We start from the raw sequence: 20,143 nt of genomic DNA on the forward strand, positions 1-20,143 counted from the left end.
GTTTTCCGAGCTCGGGAAACCCGCATGGTCTTGGCTATTAACTGGAACTATAAATCATGATCCCTTTCTTGCTCTAGAAGAAAGCCCAACTCATTCCTCAGACTTTCTTTCGTCTTTTACAAGATTTATAATCGTCGCCTAGAGAAATGACTGCCATGTTGCGGACTCGAACGATCCTACCAGCCCTCATCAAGGGGACCCGATCCTTTGCAACAGTATCCTCCACCTCTCAACTCGGAGTTGTTCAACCTTCTATCAAGGAGATAAATAATATGTCCCTCGACTCTAGGAACCTTGAAAAGGCCGTGCGACACATGCACAGAGATGGCTTGGTTGTCGTCGAGGACGTTGTTCCCCACGAGCACCTCGACCTCTTGAACAAGAAGATGGCCGAGGACGCCAACACCCTTCTGGCTCGAGGTGACAAGGGCCCTTATAACTACAACAAGGGAAACATTCAGCAAGATGCTCCACCTGTGGCTGAGTACTTCTTTCCGTCCATCTTCACAAGTATAGGCCCCTGTCTCCAACACGTAACGGCCAATTAACTTACATGTCTGATACTAGACCCCATTGCTACACAAATCACCACAGCCATGATGGGCCCTCGGCCAAAGTGGACGTTTTGTTCTGCAAACTCGGCAATGGCAACCCTGCCAGGAGGTTCTCCCCAACGTCAGCCGGTGCATTCAGACGCCGACTTTGCCCACCCTGACCACCCATTTGCCCTTGTCGTCAACGTGCCTCTTGTCACAGCCACTCCAGAGAATGGGTCAACCGAAATCTGGCTCGGAACCCACAACAACTTTGGGCTTGATGCGCAGGAAGGCGCCCACGGTGACAGGGCCAGTGGTCGCATCAGGGAGGATCTCTTGCGCCAGCGTGAGAAGATTTCGCCTCCACTGCAGCCCATCATCAAAAAAAGGTAGCATCATCATCCGCGACCTGAGACTCTGGCACGCAGGGATGCCAAACACTACCCAGGAGACTAGGGTGATGCTAGCCATGATCCATTTTGCGCCGTGGTTTAGAAACAGAATGAGGCTCGAGTTTGGGCAAGACATCAAGCCTATCCTTGAGAAGTTGGAGGGTGAGGGAAAGCTAGGGTTGGATGTGCCAGTGGACTGGGTCAGCAGGGAGGCTGTGCTCGAGGGGTATTTGAACAGAGGATTTGGGAACAGCTATGACTTTGACCAGGAACCTTGAGTGAGCATTTCAGGCTACCTACCTTACCTAAAAGGTATGCTTAATGCTAGAGATAACTGTCGAAGATGTTGAGTTCGTCACCTATCCTAATGGGACACAGTGCACGTTGTAACATGTAAGCTTGTACATCGCGAAGAAATGAATCTTCAAGTATGGACCAGCATTCAGTTGAAGGGATACTCAAATTAATAACCAAAGCTAGCTATCTACGATTCCAACGCCAAACTCCATTCATCATCCGTCATGGGTCATTAGTCAGAGTCGCTGCTGCTGCTGCTCGAGTTTCCATCGATGCCGCGAGTTCGGTGCTTCTTGTTCTTCTTGTTCTTCTTGTGCCTGTGACATGATTAGCATCTTCTATTTGGACTGAGAGAATCTATTAGGAGACATACTTCTTGAACTTGTTCTCTAGCACGTTGGCGCCAATGGCACCTGCAGCGGCAGCACCCAGGCTGCCGAGGAATCCGCCGCCGGCGCTGTGAGCAGCCCAAGCTGCAGCTCCTCCACCGACAAGAGTAGCGCCGAGACCACGGTCGCCGTCAGGGCCGGGTTGGCCGGGAGGATATTGGCCTGGAGCACCGCCGCCGGGATAGGCAGGAGCGCCGTACTGGGAGCCGGGTTGGCCATGCTGTTGAGGGTATGGGGAAGTGCCTCGCTGGTCATAGTTGGGTTGCTGGCCGTAGCCCTGCTGGCCGGGAGGAGGATGGGGAGAACCGTAGCCGGGCTGGGGAGAGTGCGAGGCGTACTGAGGCTGCTGCTGATAACCTCCGGGAGCGGGAGAGGGGGCGCCGTAGCCCTGTTGAGGCTGGGAATATTGTTGCTGATGTCTTGTTAGAAGTGGGGATGCCGCTAGAAGCTTTGGAGACAAACCTGCTGGGGATAACCGCCCTGCTGACCATAGCCTTGCTGCTGCTGGGCATACTGAGGTTGGGCGTAGTTTTGCTGTTGGGGATAGCCGCCCTGCTGGCCATAACCCTGCTGCTGCTGGCCGTAGCCAGAGTTACCGCCACCACCGTAGTAATCTTGAGCTGACATTCTTTGCGTTTGTTGTTTTGATAGGTACTCGGAAGAGTCGGGTCTAGATGATAGGTATCACGTGGAGTTGAGAAGTGTTGATGATAGAGGAAAGAAGTGAGCCCAACATTCCCCTCCCCCGCCTTTTAATACCACCCATGGTCTACATGGAAACGCTCAGAGCTCTCTAGCTTCGTGGCCAGAGTGTGCCTTAGCTGACCAAGGCGCTCACGTCATGACCATACAGACTGCCCCGGGCGCAGTCACTGCGCGAGTCCTCGCAAGCCACACGAACGCCCCCGAGGCCGATCTAACCGGTCTCGGGACCCAGCAGAGCCAGCAGAACCAGCCAATAATGCCTCGCACGTGACATTGCCGCGTGCAGAGTGCACGTTTGCGGGTGTGGCTGAGGCGGAGCAAAGCGCCGCTTCGGGTTTAGCTCCAGGGCCGTCTCCAGCGGTCCCCAGACCGGCCTTCTCCGGGTCAGACTCGGATGGCGAGTTCCCACTATCTCCGTGCCAAGTCCGGCCTACTTTGATCTTCAGGGTCCCCCAGGGCTGAAACGCTAGAACCCCAGTTGGGAGCGGCTGTTGCGAGAATGCCTTGGCGGACTCATCCGTAGGATGCAGCCATTATCGGTTGACGGAGCAAATCAGATTCCATTAAACATTAGACATTAAACGTTGGATGAGCTTACATGGCGTCTCTAGGCCAGATCCTTGAAGCCCTGGTCCACAGACGCGCAGATCTCGTCCACCACCTTGTCCTCCTGCTCCTCGCTCAGGCCAAGCCCCAGCGAGCCCGGCTGCCACGTAACCGTGTACACCAGATCGCCTCCCTTGACTGCGATCACGTTGAACGTTATCGGAGAGCTGGCGACGCTTCCAGGCTGAGCAAACACCATCTTGGTTATCCTGGCCGATTCCTTCTCGGTGACGCCGTCTCCCTGGGAGGCGTCAAAGGCGCCGACGTTGCTGATCCCGAAAGAAGAGTCTCGAGACTTTCCAACCTTGGACAAGGTCCACTTGCGGATACTGGGCGCGTATCTCAGTAGCCCTACCGGCTGATCGTGCAGTCTGACGGCGGTTGCGGCAAGCTCGCGCGTAGAAGCGCTGGCTGATGCCCACTCCTTGTCGGTCAGAGGCCCGGTGGCATCAGAGCGAGGGAAAGGGATGTAGCCGCCCGACACAAATTGCCCGTCAACGTCGTTGGAGACACCGACTGACCGCCGCATGTTAGCAGCCGTTTCGGCGACAAGATTGGTGAACTTGGCATCCGGCACGATCCTGCTCATAGCTCGGGCGATGAGCGTCTGCATCGTCCCCGTGAGCTTGGCGTCGTGCGCTCTTGCAGCCCGGATCGCGTTGTCAACCTGTGGTGCCTTGATCTCACGAATCCTGAGCTTGGTGTAGTACTTCTCCGGGTTGTAGGTCATGATGCCTCCGGTGAACGTGCCCTCGTTGACGCTGGATGCCCCGAGGCGCATGCCCAGCAGCTTAACGAGGAAACTTGGCATGAACAACGCGATAAGGGGCTCAAGGAGGAATTTCCACGAGATGGGGAGTCTCTCGGGTGTATCGAAGGGCTCTGCCAGTGGGGTTGCTGCAGGTGTGACAATTGCTGTAGGCTCAACAACAGGAGTTCCTCTGCATCCGGCCAGGAAAGTCTTGTGGAAGGCAATTCCTGTCGGGCCATCGCCAATCATATGGGAGAATGAGAACGCGATAAAGCATTCCGACTGCTTCAAAGGTAGCACAACGATTCTCCACGGTGGGTTCCCAGCGGTGAACGGGAGGTCTAGCTCAGGAACCAGCACCTTGCCAATAGCGCCCAAAGGATCTGCGGCGACATTCGGGTCATCAACAACAGTGATGTGATCCTCGAGATTGATACTAGGCACGCGCTGATAAAATGCCTTCTCGGTGTGCCTGTCGCCAACAGTGACGCTGAAGAAAGGGTGCTGGTCAATGCAGCTCTTCAGTGGCGCAAAGTAGGAGCGAGGCGACTTGACGTCGAAGTCATCCTCAAACTCGTAGACGGCGCCAATAATGACTGCGTGATAGAAGCCGAGATCCTCTCGGACAATCGTACGCATCTCATTTGGACCTGGCGAGTGTTAATGTGGTCGTGGCTTAGGGTAGGGGGTTGACTCACTTGCGAACCGTAGGAACTCGGCCTTTTCCGACATGGTGAAGTGTTTATGCACAACAGGTAGATTAAACTTGAAGATAGAGGTATACAAAGTGAGCCACAGCAGGTTCTCTTGCTAATTGGCCTCGTTATCTATCCAGGGGTTATGTATGATGTCTGAACCTGGCGGCCTCTTTTTGAGGCGTCACCAGTTAAATGAGATGTGGGCCTCGATGGTGCGACATAACCAAACGGGATCGATTTCGCATCCGAAGAAGCCGTAGAGATTCCCTGGTACCTGCCGCACGCCGTTTCAATTGCTCTAAGGGAGGAAGGATTCACGGCTGAAATCCGTAGGGCTAAGAGTTGCTGCCTCGCTTCTAGCCGGAGTGAGCAATCGTCCTGCGTTGCGTTACTTGGGAAATGAAGCTCTACAATTGCACGGTTTGTATGGCTGATAACCGTACTTACGTGGTGTCTATACTACTTATCACTTTCTTGGCAATCTGATAATGGCTTGGCAGGGCCGCGGGCGTCTTTCGATGTACACATCAGGCTTGCTTACAAAAACACCACGTCATGGCGACAAATTGAGGTATCCAAGAGTCTTTTTGTTTTGTTTGAATGAGACGTCATGGATTATATAGCAACGTTCCCGAGAGAGTCATTTGGATCTATATTCAAACCCAATTTCAAGTGCTTCTCTTACAGCACCACCCCATTTCGCGACGCTTTTCTCTTCTCCTCAAGCCAGTTCTGTTTCTGCTAGGCCGCCATTATCTGATAGTGGACATTGTTTAAGGCTCCAATGCTCAAAGACTTAAACGGCTCTGTCTGCCAAAGTAGCTCGACGGAATCTAAGAATCAACCAAGTCGAATTAGTCAATCAGTCACCAAGTTCCGTGGCACAGCCTACCCAAACATTGGCTGCTTATTCACTCCACACTGAATGATTGGCCCTAACATACAACTTGAGAGATTCTCTCAAGCTTTTTGGGAGATCCGTCAACCGAGAGCATGTACTGCTAGCCCCCGATTCCCTATCGTACAGTGACATGTCTGCCTCAAGTTTCAGGCCTGCAAACACCCTTGAGTCTTCTCATCAGAACTGTACTTTTCCCGGGCCTCGCTTTTGGTTTCCAATCAAAGCACAGGGCACAGGGCACGGGGCACGGGGACTAGAACACTTACATCGCCTTCCATTCTTGGCATCGTTCTGCCTGTCAAGACTTGACCGAGATGTGGCTGTAGATGTGTGAAGACAAACGCGAAAATTTAGCCCAACAATATCACTATAGGATATACATCTCGCATTACTTGGGTTGTTTGCTTTAAGATTTGTCCTCTAACCTCCACCGAGTCGGATGGTTGCATATTTCCCACCTCCGTCTTTGGTGCAGTTTCCTCCCACAAAGGTACTGGTACTTGGCTGGTAAACAGGATGACCGATTTCGGCAAGGACAAACGACGGGATCGGGGCAATGGAACATATCAGATCGATCAGATTGACGCCCGTTTGTACACTTTGCTCATTCTTCGCTCATCAAACCGGACGTGGACGAATCATTGGTCGCTTGGTTGACAATGGTCGGCCTCCCGCAGATACTGCCCAACAAACCCCAACCCCTCTTCCTGGAGCCTGATATCAAGGAATATGTTTATAAAAGCCGGCCGAAAGGGTGACATATCTCTTCTAACTCAAACCATTTTCCATCATCAACATCAGCATGGTCATAACCAAGCTCACCTCCGACGGCCTCACCGGTCTTTGCTCCAAGGAGAAACTTCAGCTCCTAGATGCCATTGACTCTCTCCGTTCTCATGGCATAAGCCACTTCATTTCCCTCCCCCAGATCATCGTCTGCGGTGATCAGTCCTCTGGAAAGAGTTCCGTTCTTGAGGCCATCTCGGGCGTCTCATTTCCAGTCCGGAGCAATGTCTGCACTCGTTTCCCCACTGAACTGGTCTTGCGTAAGACTGCTCATACGGGGGTCAATGTCAGCATTGTACCACACCACTCTCGCCCAGAGTCCGAACGGAAGACCTTGGCAAGCTTCCAGGAGACTCTTGACGCCTTTGACAAACTCCCTGAGTTGATCGAGCGCGCGAAGGCTGCCATGGGCATCACAACCTCAGGCAAGGCCTTCTCCAACGACATCCTTCGCATTGAGATCAGTGGCCCTGATCGCCCTCATCTGACCATTGTTGACTTGCCCGGCCTCATCCATTCCGAGACTAAAAGTCAATCGAAAGCCGATGTCGAGATGATCAAGAAGGTTGTCAAGGGTTACATGAAGGAGCCACGGAGCGTCATTCTTGCCGTCGTGTCAGCCAAAAACGACTATGCGAATCAAGTTGTTCTACAGCTGGCCCAAAGAGCCGATCCTAGGCGCAATCGTACCCTCGGAGTCATCACAAAGCCCGACACTCTCCACCCTGGCTCTGAGAGCGAACAGAGCTTCATTGATCTTGCCAACAACAAAGATGTCGAGCTTCGCCTAGGTTGGCATGTCCTTCGAAACAGAGACTCCGAGAAGGACTCATGGGGCCCAGAAAAACGGAACGCCATGGAGGAAGATTTCTTCTCCATTGGCGGCTGGGCGTCTCTCAGTACATCTGACTGGGGCATCGACACGCTGAGAAACAGGCTCAGCAAGCTTCTTGTTCGACAAATCTCTTCTGAGCTTCCTCACTTGATCAATGAGATTTCAGCCAAGACTACCTTACGTCGAGTCCAGCTCGACAAGTTGGGCCAGCCAAGGGCTACCATTGCCGAACAGAGGACTTACCTCATCCAGATTGGCCAGCAGTTCCAGGCCATCGTCAAGGCTGCGACAGAGGGGAACTACACAAGCCCCTTCTTTGAAGACGCCATGTCTGAGATAGGATATCAGAAGCGTTTTCGAGCTGTCATCCAGAATCTTGGTCAGGATTTTGGCAAAGAAATCGACAAGAACGGAAAGTATATTCGGATCTATGATAAAAAGCCGATTGGATCCGCTGATGAGGGCCTTACCATGACTCGGCAAGGATACCTTGACAAAATCGTCAAGCTGATGGAAAGAAGCCGTGGCAGAGAGTTGCCTGGCATGTTCAATCCCATGATCGTGGCGGAACTTTTCAGAGAACAGTCTTCGCCTTGGGGAAATCTCGTTCGAGCCCATGTCAAGAAAGTCTGGGATGGCGCTCGTGAGTTTCTAGGACATGTTGTTGCCCACACGGCCAACTTAACAACCGTCGATACTCTACAGGAGTTCGTCCTCATGCCTAAGCTGGATGAGATCTTGCAAGGACTCAACGAAAGGGTAGAAACGCTTCTAAGTCAACACCAGGAGGGTCACCCGATCACTTACAATGACTCCTTCATCGACACTCTGCAAGAGATCAGGATGGAGAGACAAACGAAAGAAATGCTTGATATCCTGAAGAAGCATTTTGGCGGGATTGAGACTATCACGCCAGATCTATCCTTTCGCGTAGCTCTTGACCTCAAGGTCGTTGCTAAAAGCTTGGCCAGTCCAGCAAATTCGGATATGAGTTACTTTGCAGCCCATGAGGTACTTGATGCTCTCGAGGCGTACTACAAGGTTGGCAAAAACAATTGCTCAGTATCATGTAATGAGTGCTCACTGATTCCAGGTGGCCATGAAGAGATTCATCGACGATGTCTCCGTTGAGGCTATCGAAGCTGGCTTGGTTGCCGAGCTTGGCAAGATCATTGACCCTGTCAGTGTTTCCAAGATGTCTGCCAATGAACTGAGTCAAGTTGCCGGTGAAACGGAAGCCAGTCAGGTAATGCGCCGGAACCTTGAGACGGAACTCAGGGTGTTGAAGGACGGCATGCAAATCTGCAGACAGTTTGCTAGTTTCGGGGTTTTTGGTGAGTTGTGCTCAGCTCACATACGATATAGATTTTGAAGCTGACCGCATATCGGGGTAGACCTACATCAAGATGAGCAGAATGCAGACGGGTTCGACTCAGGTTCTGAGGTCGAGCTGATGGAACCCGATTCCAACCAGGACAAGGTTTCTGACCAGAAGGCGATTGAGTATTCGACCAGAGACACCCCAGAGCTATCTCCCTGCGAAGAGACACCGCGTGTAAGAATCACAACCAAAATGTCTCCCCTCTTCGTAAGAGGTGGATTTTGGGCTACAGTAGCTGACAAACATCAGGAGTCCGATGAGGTGGCTCCGCCACCACCGAGTCGAGAAGACCTCAAGGCGTTCTGGGAGGGAATACAACAACCTGGAACCTGCGCAGACCAGGAGCCAGAATATGATTCGACCCGGCAGGAGATCCCGTTGGGCCCTGAGGAGCCGAAGAAGAAGACGAAGAAGAAGAAAAAGCAGTATTTCAACCTCCCTTCCCCGCCTCTCCCTCCCTCGCCTTTCCCTCCCCCGCCTTCAAGCCTTGCTTTCCTAGACTCCACTGAAGATTAGGAATATCTGGTAAAGGAGTATCCCAGGGAGGCAAAATTGCAGTAAGCCGGCTGTGGAGGTCTGGCGGTGGTGTATGTCCTTGAAATTAAACGATCGGAGAGGAAAGTCGAGGTAGTTGGTCTTAAGGAAGTTAAATTCTGTCTTGGCATTTGGGTGTTCAACGTGAAATACTAGGCTGCAGCAAGTACATTGAAACACATATCAGCTACTATTAGAAGGTACACGAGGAAGATGATCATAGCACAAAGTGGTTGGGCGCATCTTCTGGCTTGGTACTTTGTAGTGAGGGCATGTGGCATTCGCTTAAGAACCCCCCCTGGGTATTAGTTGGTTTAATCTTTTCTCTTTAGCCATTGGCTGAGCTTAAATCTATACGTACCGAAGTGTATTTCCCAGCCTATATGAGGGCATCGCCAAGTCGGGAACCGAGGGTATTGTGGATGGCTATACCAAATTGAGTCAAACTGGCCTGATGAGAGGGGCTCTGCTTATGCCAAGGATGATGGTGAAGCTGACAGCATCAAGGGTCTTTTGTATCCTTGTTCTTGCAATCAGGTGATCTATATCTAAAGCCTCTAGACCGTAACGTCGCTGCTTACTTTGTCTTCTCCGCGTTCACTATCTTGAGTTTTAAGACCCAGATAGCTCTCGATTCAACGCATTTCTCTCCTATCCTTCTTTTACCAAGCCGGGGCTCTCATTTTGACCATGGTTCAGCTTCCCGATCTCCCGACGGAGATTCTCGACAAGATCCTCTCCAATATTGGCCCGTTTGAGGACGACAAGTTGAAAGAGACCAAAGAAGTAGTCAGGAATTTCGATGATTACCGAGCCTCTTTGAAAGCCGTGGCTGGTCTCTGTCGCACTTGCAAGGCTCTGCGACGCGTAGCCCAGCCGATTCTGTATCGGTTTCCACTCGCCTATGACGATGGTCTCGTCTCCCTTGTTCGCACACTGGCAACGCGAGAGGATTTAAAAGGAAAGGTGCAAGGCTTGGTCCTAAAGTTTGCACCCAGTGCCAAAGAAAAGCGGGATGCGGTCATTGTACCAGATGACCAGGACCTCTTCAACAACCTAGTTGCAAAGTATCCAACAAGAGCAAACGGGGAATCGATCGATATTCCCTCAACCTGGGCTACTGAAGAAAAAGACCCGAAGGATGGGTTCGCCTGCAATCCTAAGCTTATTCTGGCCGCCTTGATTCTTACGCAAATTCCCAACGTGGAACAGATCTCGATGGACGTGGGTTCGAATGCCGATTTTCCATTCTCCCAACCCGGATCTCTGCCACGCCTTGTCGAGCTCAACGCCCACTATTCGGGCAAATTCTGCCTCGACATGATGGTTCTTGATGGTGTGCTGAAGGCGGCTCCCACTCTGAAGACGCTCAACGCGGTGAATGTTTATCTGGTGGAGGAATCGAAAGGCCTCTCTCACGACAGCCTCACGACCCTGAACCTCACCGACCCGGCTCTCGAGGTGGGGAGCTTTAGGAAACTCATGGAGGGCTTCCCGAAGCTGGAGCGTCTCTTGCTTCACCCCTCCCATTCTTGCGTAATATCACACGAGGCTAGCTTGTCGGCATACCAGATTTTGCGGACCCTGCCCATTCGAGCAGATACACTACGTCATATCAACCTCCTCATTCGACCGATGGAGTGGGAGGGCGGCTTGTACGAGGCCCCCATACCCAGCCTCAAAGGAATGACGTTGCTGGAGACCTTGTCCATCGACTTTGCGAATCTGTACCCGGACGAGGACAAGACGGGGTTGGTAGAGTTCCTGCCGCCCTCGATCCGGAGCTACGAGCAAGACTACTGCCATCCAGAGTTTATGCCCGTGATGCTAGCCTTGGCTGAGAACGCGCCTGACAAGTTTCCGAATCTGAAAAAGGTCAGCTTTGGGAAGTTTTACGACGACGACGAAGATTCGTCTCCTGTGGCTGAGAGGGCTTTTGGGAAGAGGGGTATCGCGTGTGTTTTTGAAACTGATGTTAAGAAGGTCTTGGAAGTGAGGTAGTTATATGGGTGGCGCAACATGATGAGGCTGATGATTGAGGGCTGTCAATGTCAACCTCGGACATCCGAAGACGACGGAGCAAGGGTGGATCATGCTATAACGTAGTTCTTGTTACGTACACCGTATAAAGTCTTGTCTCGGACGGATTAAGTTTCACCCATTGCCTCGCGCTAAAGCCGATTAGAAATCGAGTTAAATCGAGCTGAACTGCCTGATGTTCCGTGACACATGCATGTATCATTAGAAACCACAACTCCGAGGCTGATATCATGGACCGCCGCCCAACTACGCGATCTTCACTGGCATGTATCTCGTGTCGAAACCAGCACCTACGATGTGATGCCGTGAGCCCTTCTTGTTCAAGATGCCAAGGCCTATCCAGACCTTGTTCGTACCCGGAGTCGCGCCGCACGGGAAGGTCAAGGGCTCGAAAGCCGACATCGCAGAGCCCTCTCAACGTGTCGACACCGACACAATCCCTGCTTGAGGATTGTGGGCTTTTGCAGACGAATTCAAGTCAGCAAGTCTTTACCACAATTTCAGATTTCGGGAGCAGTCCGGGATTCGATACCCTTCTAAACCTGTACTATCAGCGTTTTCACTGCAGTCATCCTTTTATTCTTCCGAAAGCCGCCCTTCAGGATATTCTCACTGCTGAGAAGCCGAGTGTTCAACGACTGATTTCGACTATGCGATATATTGGTTCATTCTACACCGATCCGCCATCGAACCAAAACCATCTTGTGGATATAAACACAGGGCCTACTGATGTGGTTGATGGCTTCTCAGTCCAGGCAACTCTGCTCATGGCTCTAGCAAAGAGCATGTGCTCTGAGCAAGCGTCCTCCGAAGAGCTTCTAACCAAGGCAATTCAACAAGCCAAGAGCATCGGTATGCACACCAAGAGTTTCGCCGATGCTGTGGGAGCTTATAATACCGTGCTCGCAGAAAGTTGGAGGCGGACGTGGTGGATGATATATGTCGTCGACTCCAACTTTTCTGTCATCAGACGCGATCATAGGACAACTCTCAACAGCGCCGACTACGATGTTGGCCTTCCGTGTGAGGATCATGAATATTGTTTGATGGTTTGTTTACTTGTGATTCTGCTGGATGGCTGTCTAACCCTTCATTCTCAGGAAATACCTCGGGGAGCTCCTTCATGGCAGGATTACTGCAACAGAGAATTTGCCCTCGAAGAGAAGAATTTTTCTTCCTTCGCATATTTCATCGACGCAAACGACATTTTCGTTTCTTCGTTGCGAGCGTCTTACGAGTTTCAGGAGATTTCGGAAGCAGAAGTTCTCTGCGATAGCCTCGAGGCCACAATAGCAGGCTGGTTCCTCATGTTGCCAGCTACCAAGCGTGGGCTCTGTATCAAACCTGCCGCTGTAGATCAGCTCATGTTTCAGGCATACATGATGATGTACACGTAAGTGAATTTCTGTCTGATAATCTGCTGTGTTTAGAAACTTAGGGCTGTTCAGATCAATCACTTACATCCATCGTCCACTTTCCACTCTTCGGTACAATGTCGCCGAAGACATCTCCAGTTGCGGCTCGCCTCCTCCCCCACTCGCCTCTGCAACGGGAATTCGCAGTCCGTTAGATGGCCGTACGCATCTGGAGAAGTTGCTGGAAGCTATCCAGAAACAGAACCAGTGCCTGATAACCCTGCCCGTCGAGGCGGTTCAGATCTCACCCTTCACTATTTGTATGATTGCATGCTGCACGATTGCTCACCTTGTGGCCTACAAGTCTGCACTTGGACCTCGAGAAGCTGAAGTAGCCCGGTCTCGCATACGGGTTTGTATCGGCACTCTCAGACACTATGAAGAAATCTGGCCTCGGGCAAAGAAGATCTTGCGCGAGCTCAAGTGCATTGCTCATGCCATTATGGAAGCCGTTGCAATGCCACCGTTGCCATTGGTGGACTGTGAGATATTGGTTGAGCAAGAAAGTATAGCAGTTGATCTGCTGGAAGAAGAGTGGTTGCATGCTTTTGCGAGAGATGATGGCTTGTCAGTGTAAAAGTATACCAGCAGTTGATAATTCCAGTGAGGTGAGGTTTAGGTGACCCTAAAGCAGCATGTTCTTAGGTAGATAGGATATTCGATTCAAAATCGAATCTAATTCAATTGAAATTCGATTGGAACCTACTTACCTTGATCACTGCTCTTGAGACTACCTCCTGATGCTTACATCGAGTATGCCTCGCTAGCACATTACAACTTCACTCTTCTCAGTTAGTGTCTAATATTAAAATGACATTAACAACTGCCTCTCCTTTTCAATACTCCACGTCCACCCATCTTTTATGCTGCCTCATCGCTTATGTTCCTCCTCGGACTCCGACCTGGGCTTGGCGTCAAGTTCCGAATAGCCTAAGAGTGGGACCAAAGCCAAGAGTCCGAATAGCCTAACACGGAGATGGAGATGATGGACTTGGAAACATTGCCTTGAAAAACCTGCATGTTTTATCTCTTTTATCATGAGCTTTCCCTCTTCCTCTTGTGTGCCAATCGTCTTCACCCATCATGGCGCACCTCTTTCGAGCGACGGCCTTTGGCGCCACGGCACGAGCGATATCCGGCGACCGACTCCTGGCATTCCCAACCGACAAGCACAAATATTTGGAGAGTCAAACCTCAAACTCATCGCAAGATGATGGTCAGAGTTTGGTGGTTGTTGGATGGTGAGCGTTGAGACCCTGGCTCGGACGATGTACTCACAGCGATTAGGGAGTCGAGCGATGACCCGGAGAACCCTCATAACTGGTCAACGGCAAGAAAGACTGCAGTTTCGTTTCTGATATGGCACGTCCAAACCCGAAAATCGCCCTCCTAGCGAGTGTCTCTTGCTAACGGAGTGGCACAGCATGTATACGTTTACAATCTACTGCGGATCTTCCATCTACGTCCCTAGCACCGAGTGCGTCGTCACCCAGGCCGATGTGCCTTCATATAATGCTAACCTTCTATAGACAGGTTACCGAGTCCTTTGATGTTTCCGAAACTGTCGCGTCTCTTGGTTTGGCCCTATATGTCCTTGGCTGTATGTTCAACAACTCTTTTCCAGTATGTCTAGCTGACTTTCATTCTTAGATGGACTTGGCCCGTTGCTGTTCTCACCCTTGAGCGAGATGCCCTACATCGGCCGAAACCCCATCTACATAATCACCTTTGCTATCTTTATAATCCTCTCCGTCGCTGCAGCTTTGTGTCAAACATTTGCTGGCTTTCTTGTTGTCAGGTTCCTCCAGGGTTTCTTTGGCAGCCCGTGCCTGGCAACCGGAGCTGCAACATTGACTGACATGGTAGGAAAGACGTGCTGCCCACCTCCATTCTCCTTGTCTAACGTGACGCAGTTCTCTGTTATCTACATCCCGTACAGTCTTGCGGCATGGTCTGGCGCTATGTACTGTGGCCCTGCGCTGGGGCCTTTGCTCTCTGGATTCTCTGTCACCGCAAAGAGGCGAGTTCCACTCCTGAATAGACTGTACCTTCGCTAATCCAAAGCAGCTGGCGATGGTCAATGTGGGAGCTCCTCTGGCTCTCTGGCTTCATGTTCATCCCGCTTTTCTTCTTCTTGCCCGAAACTTCGACGCCGACGCTCCTGTACTACAAGGCCAAGCGTCTTCAAAAGGAAACAAATTCTACAAGATATGTCTCAGAAGCCATGGGCTCCAACAGCACCTCTCGCAAGGACATTGCCAAGATGGCCTTGATAAAGCCGTTTGAAATCACTCTCAAGGATCCAGCCATCGCTTTTGTCAATATTTACGCAAGTATCCATTACCCCTACAACCTGAGACATGCTAACATTGACCCTCAGACTTCCTTCACATACGGCATTTACTACTCTTTCTTCGAAGTCTTTCCTCTCGTATACCCAAAGATCTACGGCATGAACCTCGGCGAGTCAAGCGCAGTCTTCGTCTGCGTCCTCATAGCTTGCCTTCTAGGCGCTTTCCAATACTGCTCATGGTACCGTATCTTCACCGAAAAGCGTTTCAAAAAGCTAGGCACTTTTGATTCCCCCGAGACATACCTACGCCCTGGACTTGGAGGAGTCTTTGGTGTCACAGCCGGCATGTTCCTATTCGGCTGGGCTGCCCGAAGCTCTATCCATTGGGTTGTGCCCACCATCGGCATCGTCATGTATTGTGGATGTGGATTTGTTGTTGGAATCGGCATCTTTATCTACTTACCGCTGAGTTATCCACAGTACGCAGCCAGTCTCTTTGCCGCGAACGATGCAATGAGGAGCTCATTTGCTGCCGCTGCGATCCTCTTCGGGAGACCGCTGTATATCAACATGGGTGTTGCAAAGGGTTGCACCCTGCTGGGTGGCTTGAGTGTGTTTGGAGTGATTGGCTTCTGGTACTTGTTCGTCTATGGCGAAAAGCTTCGTAAGAAGAGTCGATTCACTGTCCACAACGAGAGCCAAGACGCTTCGTAACACATGGTTGCGTTCGGCACAGGGTCTGTATCTGTCAAGAAATGCAACTTCGTCCAGATGTATCGGGAGGTGGAATTCTGGGAACAAGGGCTGAGCAGAGTCTCAAGCTACACAAGGTCAACATTATCCATCGAAAACAGCAAAACTCCACCCGCAACTCAATAGCACTTATATATACCAATGAGGCTCTCTTCAATCCTAACATACGCCCTTTCTGAAGACCGGCCGATGTGCCAATCCTTCGGCCAGAAAAACTGCAGTTGTGTTCGCATATTATCGCCATACATGTTGAATCGCTCTGGTTGCTCATCTGAACTCTCATCACGTCGTTTTAAACCGTAGAAACTCTCGAATCTCAGCTGCGCACTCAGCAAGCCGAAAGCGAGTCCAATCGAGGCGCCGAGAAATTCTCCGGGTCTAAAAAGTCCCCCAGAGCCCAAATCGAGGAGTTTCGAAATGCGGAAAGTTTGTGAAGCATCTGGTGATATAGGTAACGAGAATTCCGCAACTGGCTCCTGGCAACTCCCCTTCGACTTTTTCCTGGCAAAATTCGTCGCCCTCTTCCGCCTGATCATCCGGGTGAGGTGTTTTTTGTGAAAAGAGAAAAGGTTGTTGAGCACGTACTTATCCCACTCGGCAGTGGAATCCTTTTAAAGGCTTCTTCTCGTGGGAGCTTATAAATACCAATGCAGCCTAAACGTGTGCCTTCCGATAATATCCTCAGTGTGTGTACGTGTAAGGCGCCTATCATGTCCTCCCATGACCTCTCCTCCACCGAGCTGATGGTCGATAGATCATGCCATGGGGAAACGGGCAGCTCTTAAACCCGAGATTTCGACATCTCTCGCCAATGGGAGGTCCGAGATGGTGTTTGGCTGTCAGCCCAATCTGCAGATGGCCCGCCCCGGCGCTGGCCGGTTGCAACACCTCTGTGGAGCTCCCTCCGGGTGACGCCATCGCGGACCCTGGCCGATCAGAGGACGACCACAACCCGGAAGGGCAGGGCTGGGCTGTGAGCGGGGAAGCCTTGAAGGGGTTCGGGGGAGGTTTACCGGGGGGAACGTGATTTTCGGCTCCGGCTTCGTTGCTCGGACGTCAAGACGGCTCGAGTGTCTGGGCGACTGCATCTCGACAACAGGGTCTCGGACATGAAGCTTAGCTTGAAAAGATCAACGCATTCTCCATCTAGGATGCTTGTTTGGCTTATCTGATTGATCAATTGGATACTCTACCTGATTGCTCCAGTTCCGGGATATGCTAACCCGATTAGCCGACATCGGTGTCGTGCGAAGGCGTCATCATCCAACATCTGTCGCAATACCCATTTCGCCATTCTGGAGATTAATAATGAAACCTCACTAACATAAACGGGTCCTAACTGGACGGCAGGAAACAATCAAGATAGATATAAAGAGAATTGGATATCCAGAGTCAGACTACTTCTTCTTCCTCTGCAGATTCAATCATCAAATCAAATCAGTCAAAATGGCTCCTCCTACCGAGTTTATCAGCGTGACCTTCCCCAACGCCTCTACGGAGCTGGACCCCATCCCCGGCGCTGGCATCGATCCCGAGTACCTCGTCCGCTATGCCCGGTCTCTGGATGACCATGAGTTCAACTACACTCTCATCCCCTACCACTCCTCTTCCTTCGACCCCTTCACCATTGGCGCTACTATCCTCGCTGTGACCAAGAAGCTCAAGATTGTCATCGCTCTCCGCCCCAACACCGTCTACCCTACCGTTGCCGCCAAGTCTCTGGCTACTCTTGACCAGCTCGGCAAGGGCCGAGTTGTTGTTCACTTCATCGCCGGTGGCAACGATGCTGAGCAGGCCCGTGAGGGTGACTTCCACAACAAGGAGGAGCGATATGAGCGCCAGGAGGAGTACATCAAGATTCTCCGCCGCGCCTGGGCCTCCACTGAGCCCTTTGACTGGGACGGCAAGTACTACAAGTTCAAGGACTTCAGCAGCCACGTCCGCCCTGTCAACGGCCACATCGACGTCTCTGTCGGTGGATCTTCTGACGCCGCCTACCGCACTGGTGGTGCTCTCGCCGACATCTTCGGTCTCTGGGGTGAGCCCCTCAAGGAGACCAAGGAGCAGATCGACCGCATCTACGCCGAGGCTGAGAAGGCTGGTCGCAAGGACCGCCCTCGCATCTGGGTCACTTTCCGACCCATCATCGCTGAGACCGAGGAGCTCGCCTGGGCCAAGGCTCACCGAACCCTTGACGCTCTCAAGACCAACCGACCTTCTCAGATTGGCAAGTTCGCCCCCATCGATAGCACCCCCCAGAACGTTGGCTCCCAGCGTCTGCTGGACATTGCCAAGAAGGGCGAGGTTCAGGACCGCGCTCTGTGGTACCCTACCGTGACAGCCACCAATGCCCGCGGAGCCTCCACCGCTCTTGTCGGTTCTTACCAGACTGTCATCGACTCTATCCTCGACTATGTTGACCTCGGTGCCTCTCTCATCTCCATCCGTGGTTACGACAACCTCAACGATGCTATCGACTATGGCCGATACATCCTGCCCGGTGTGCGAGCTGGTCTTAAGGAGCGGGAGAACAAGGCCAACGGTGCTTCCAAGGAGGAGCCCGCCAAGGTTGAAGCCTCTGGGGTTCCCGAGGCCCCCAAGGTGGTTCCTGTTTCCGCTTAAGTGCAAAAATTGACGGTTTTGACTGGTTGGAATTGAATCCATAGTATGGCGTTTAACATCTCGAGCTATCAATAAATTCGTAAAACATGATACTACTTTCCTTGGCATCCGTGATGATTCTAAGACATGGTTTTTACATTCAATTGAATATTATCTCGCTATCATAGGTTTTATAGTTCCCGGCGATCCAGTTGTATAAAATATGAGCGACAGCATCTGCAGCATGGGAATCTTTGCAAAAAAGGCCATCCACAATGGCGGAAATCAAAACCGCAAATACGTCTACAAATTCCTCTAGCATTGACTTTGAAGCGTAGAGGAATTGTCCTTGGGTTCCTTCCCACACATTACATGAAAGGGTTGCACTCTCTGGTAGAGTCTCGACTTAAAATGCGGTCTCTCTTCATGGGCAGATATTCTTGAGGTATAGCGAGTTGCCAAGCATTATCTTCTTCAGCCATGGTGTGAGAGACAGGTTATGTATTATAGACGACACTCGGCAAATAGGCCAGTTGGCGGCGATGTACTCCGACAACTATTCCTGTCAGCCACGTGCCTGACTTGTAAGCCCATACATCATAGAAGCCCAAAAGTGTGCTTCCAGTGTGGCCATCTTATATACGGCCGGTGTCTGTACCCCGCCTTCAAGATCAAAACTAAAATCAAAAACTTTTCAACAACACGGATCTATCATATATCACGCTTTCAAGTCAAAGCCTTCTCCACTCGTCACATCTGCCCTTGACCATCCACACGATAAAGCTCTTGAATTGCTCTTCATTGATAGTTGAGTCTGGAGTTATATATTTCTTAGAGAAGAGACAACGAAATTTATTGTGATACATAATTGTCTTGCCCTGTTCATAACTAGGCTTTGCTCAGGCGAGGAGCCACAGCTGAGAGATACGGTGCATATGGGTTTTCGCAGCACAGATGCTTTACGCTACCTGTCGCACATTCAATACCATCTGTTTAGATGTGGCTAGAAAGGAGCTCGAGACAGATGCCCGAGAAAAGGCAGATCTGGTTATGGGGATACAGGTGACTGTCACGTGCATGTCATCGCCAATCTTCCCAAAAAGGAAATCTGACTTCAAACACCCTCGCTGGCATAATCAACAGCATCCTGAGAATGCGCAAAAAGACAACCGATCCCTCGTAATTGAGGAACCAGCTTAATAAATGAGTTAGATGCCCCGTACTGGAATCGAACCAGTGATCTTATCATGTCGTTGGATTACTAGTGATACGCTTTACCACTGAGCCAACGGGGCTTGTTGGGGCCTTCAAATGTTGAGACTATAGATGTGGTGGACGCAAGCCCGGCTCCACCGACAACTCCACCACCGGTTCCAGGGTATTTCCTGGCCACAGAAAGGGTCAATAGATAGGCATTGAGCTCCGTAATCATAATCATTGCGGTTTACTGTCTAAGGGGTTTCGATGGGAAATGACAACATGTCTATCCAATCTGTTGTCCGGGTGTGATTTTCTTTCTTTCAACCAAGTGAACCCAGTAGCCAGAGAGTCCTTCTGGGAATCAATTATCCGGATGATTTTCTCTATGTCAACCAAGTGAGTCCATCAACTCCAAGGTCCCTCCGGGAATCAATTATCCGGTTGGATGCACTACATTTCCATTGATTGATGACTGTGACATGATGCAGATGTCTTGTGAGTCAGTTCTATCTGTCCTAATCGTAACCGAGACCTTCAAGACCTTGATTCCAATCAATCTCAGCTCTGATCTCAAATACCTCTTTCGGAATCATTCAAGATGCGTCTGCCGTTCAAACCATCTCCGCGGCCCCACAACCAAAAATGATTCCAAAGATCAGATCACCCCAACTACCGAATAGGAAATTGACTCACGAGCTCAGCTGCGGGTATGGCTCCAGCCCTGCAGCGTGGCGTACCACGAGGCAGTTTGCGGGGCACGACAAGGAGTCACCACTCTAACCGACAAGTTAACACCTTGCTGTCTTTTTACCCTGTTTCCCATCACATCTGTTAGGATCTGCTAATGTGACCTTGAAGGTTTGTGGCAGGCGGGAACTATGCACAAAACGGGCAGAGAATCTTTTCCCCTTGGCGTTGCTAATTCCGTGGTTCCAATACGCGCCCACATCGGGCTAGGGCGCTTTCAGGTAATAAGAAGCATATTGATGCTATTACAAGGGACGGAGTGATTTCAGTTATTCGGCTCCGG

The 20,143-nt window shown here is 51.1% G+C and overlaps 7 protein-coding genes and 1 non-coding gene across 8 annotated transcripts; 5 read left to right on the top strand and 3 right to left on the bottom strand.

Moving 5' to 3' along the window:
* Nucleotides 1-155: 155 nt before the first annotated feature.
* On the top strand, nt 156-1,206 carry LRP88_01267 (uncharacterized protein; the record flags this gene model as incomplete). Its single annotated transcript, XM_083237958.1, has 3 exons — nt 156-420; nt 568-925; nt 1,038-1,206. 3 exons carry the CDS (start codon nt 156-158, stop codon nt 1,204-1,206), a joined length of 792 nt encoding a protein of 263 aa, XP_083106463.1.
* Nucleotides 1,207-1,457: 251 nt separating this feature from the next.
* LRP88_01268 (uncharacterized protein) lies at nt 1,458-2,241 on the bottom strand (the record flags this gene model as incomplete). Its single annotated transcript, XM_083237959.1, has 3 exons — nt 1,458-1,542; nt 1,599-2,026; nt 2,077-2,241. The coding sequence occupies 3 exons, from the start codon at nt 2,239-2,241 to the stop codon at nt 1,458-1,460; spliced, it is 678 nt and encodes a 225-aa protein (XP_083106464.1).
* Nucleotides 2,242-2,926: 685 nt separating this feature from the next.
* LRP88_01269 (alcohol acetyltransferase) lies at nt 2,927-4,408 on the bottom strand (the record flags this gene model as incomplete). Its single annotated transcript, XM_083237960.1, has 2 exons — nt 2,927-4,326; nt 4,375-4,408. The coding sequence occupies 2 exons, from the start codon at nt 4,406-4,408 to the stop codon at nt 2,927-2,929; spliced, it is 1,434 nt and encodes a 477-aa protein (XP_083106465.1).
* Nucleotides 4,409-6,077: 1,669 nt separating this feature from the next.
* Nucleotides 6,078-8,793, top strand: LRP88_01270 (dynamin family protein; the record flags this gene model as incomplete). Its single annotated transcript, XM_083237961.1, has 4 exons — nt 6,078-7,937; nt 7,990-8,230; nt 8,291-8,451; nt 8,527-8,793. 4 exons carry the CDS (start codon nt 6,078-6,080, stop codon nt 8,791-8,793), a joined length of 2,529 nt encoding a protein of 842 aa, XP_083106466.1.
* Nucleotides 8,794-9,501: 708 nt separating this feature from the next.
* LRP88_01271 (uncharacterized protein) lies at nt 9,502-10,812 on the top strand (the record flags this gene model as incomplete). Its single annotated transcript, XM_083237962.1, has 1 exon — nt 9,502-10,812. One exon carries the CDS (start codon nt 9,502-9,504, stop codon nt 10,810-10,812), a length of 1,311 nt encoding a protein of 436 aa, XP_083106467.1.
* A 2,537-nt stretch (nt 10,813-13,349) lies between these two features.
* Nucleotides 13,350-15,273, top strand: LRP88_01272 (major facilitator superfamily domain-containing protein; the record flags this gene model as incomplete). Its single annotated transcript, XM_083237963.1, has 6 exons — nt 13,350-13,507; nt 13,690-13,743; nt 13,796-13,866; nt 13,917-14,128; nt 14,180-14,229; nt 14,334-15,273. 6 exons carry the CDS (start codon nt 13,350-13,352, stop codon nt 15,271-15,273), a joined length of 1,485 nt encoding a protein of 494 aa, XP_083106468.1.
* Nucleotides 15,274-16,758: 1,485 nt separating this feature from the next.
* LRP88_01273 (luciferase-like domain-containing protein) lies at nt 16,759-17,934 on the top strand (the record flags this gene model as incomplete). The annotated part of the gene is made up of 1 exon (XM_083237964.1): nt 16,759-17,934. One exon carries the CDS (start codon nt 16,759-16,761, stop codon nt 17,932-17,934), a length of 1,176 nt encoding a protein of 391 aa, XP_083106469.1.
* A 1,192-nt stretch (nt 17,935-19,126) lies between these two features.
* LRP88_01274 lies at nt 19,127-19,208 on the bottom strand. Its single transcript has one exon. It is a non-coding gene; the product is annotated as a tRNA-Thr (tRNA).
* Nucleotides 19,209-20,143: the final 935 nt, after the last annotated feature.

Source organism: Fusarium phalaenopsidis, assembly GCF_050370095.1.
Source record: "Fusarium phalaenopsidis strain FUZ10S chromosome Unknown contig_32278, whole genome shotgun sequence".
Classification (NCBI taxonomy): domain Eukaryota; kingdom Fungi; phylum Ascomycota; class Sordariomycetes; order Hypocreales; family Nectriaceae; genus Fusarium; species Fusarium phalaenopsidis.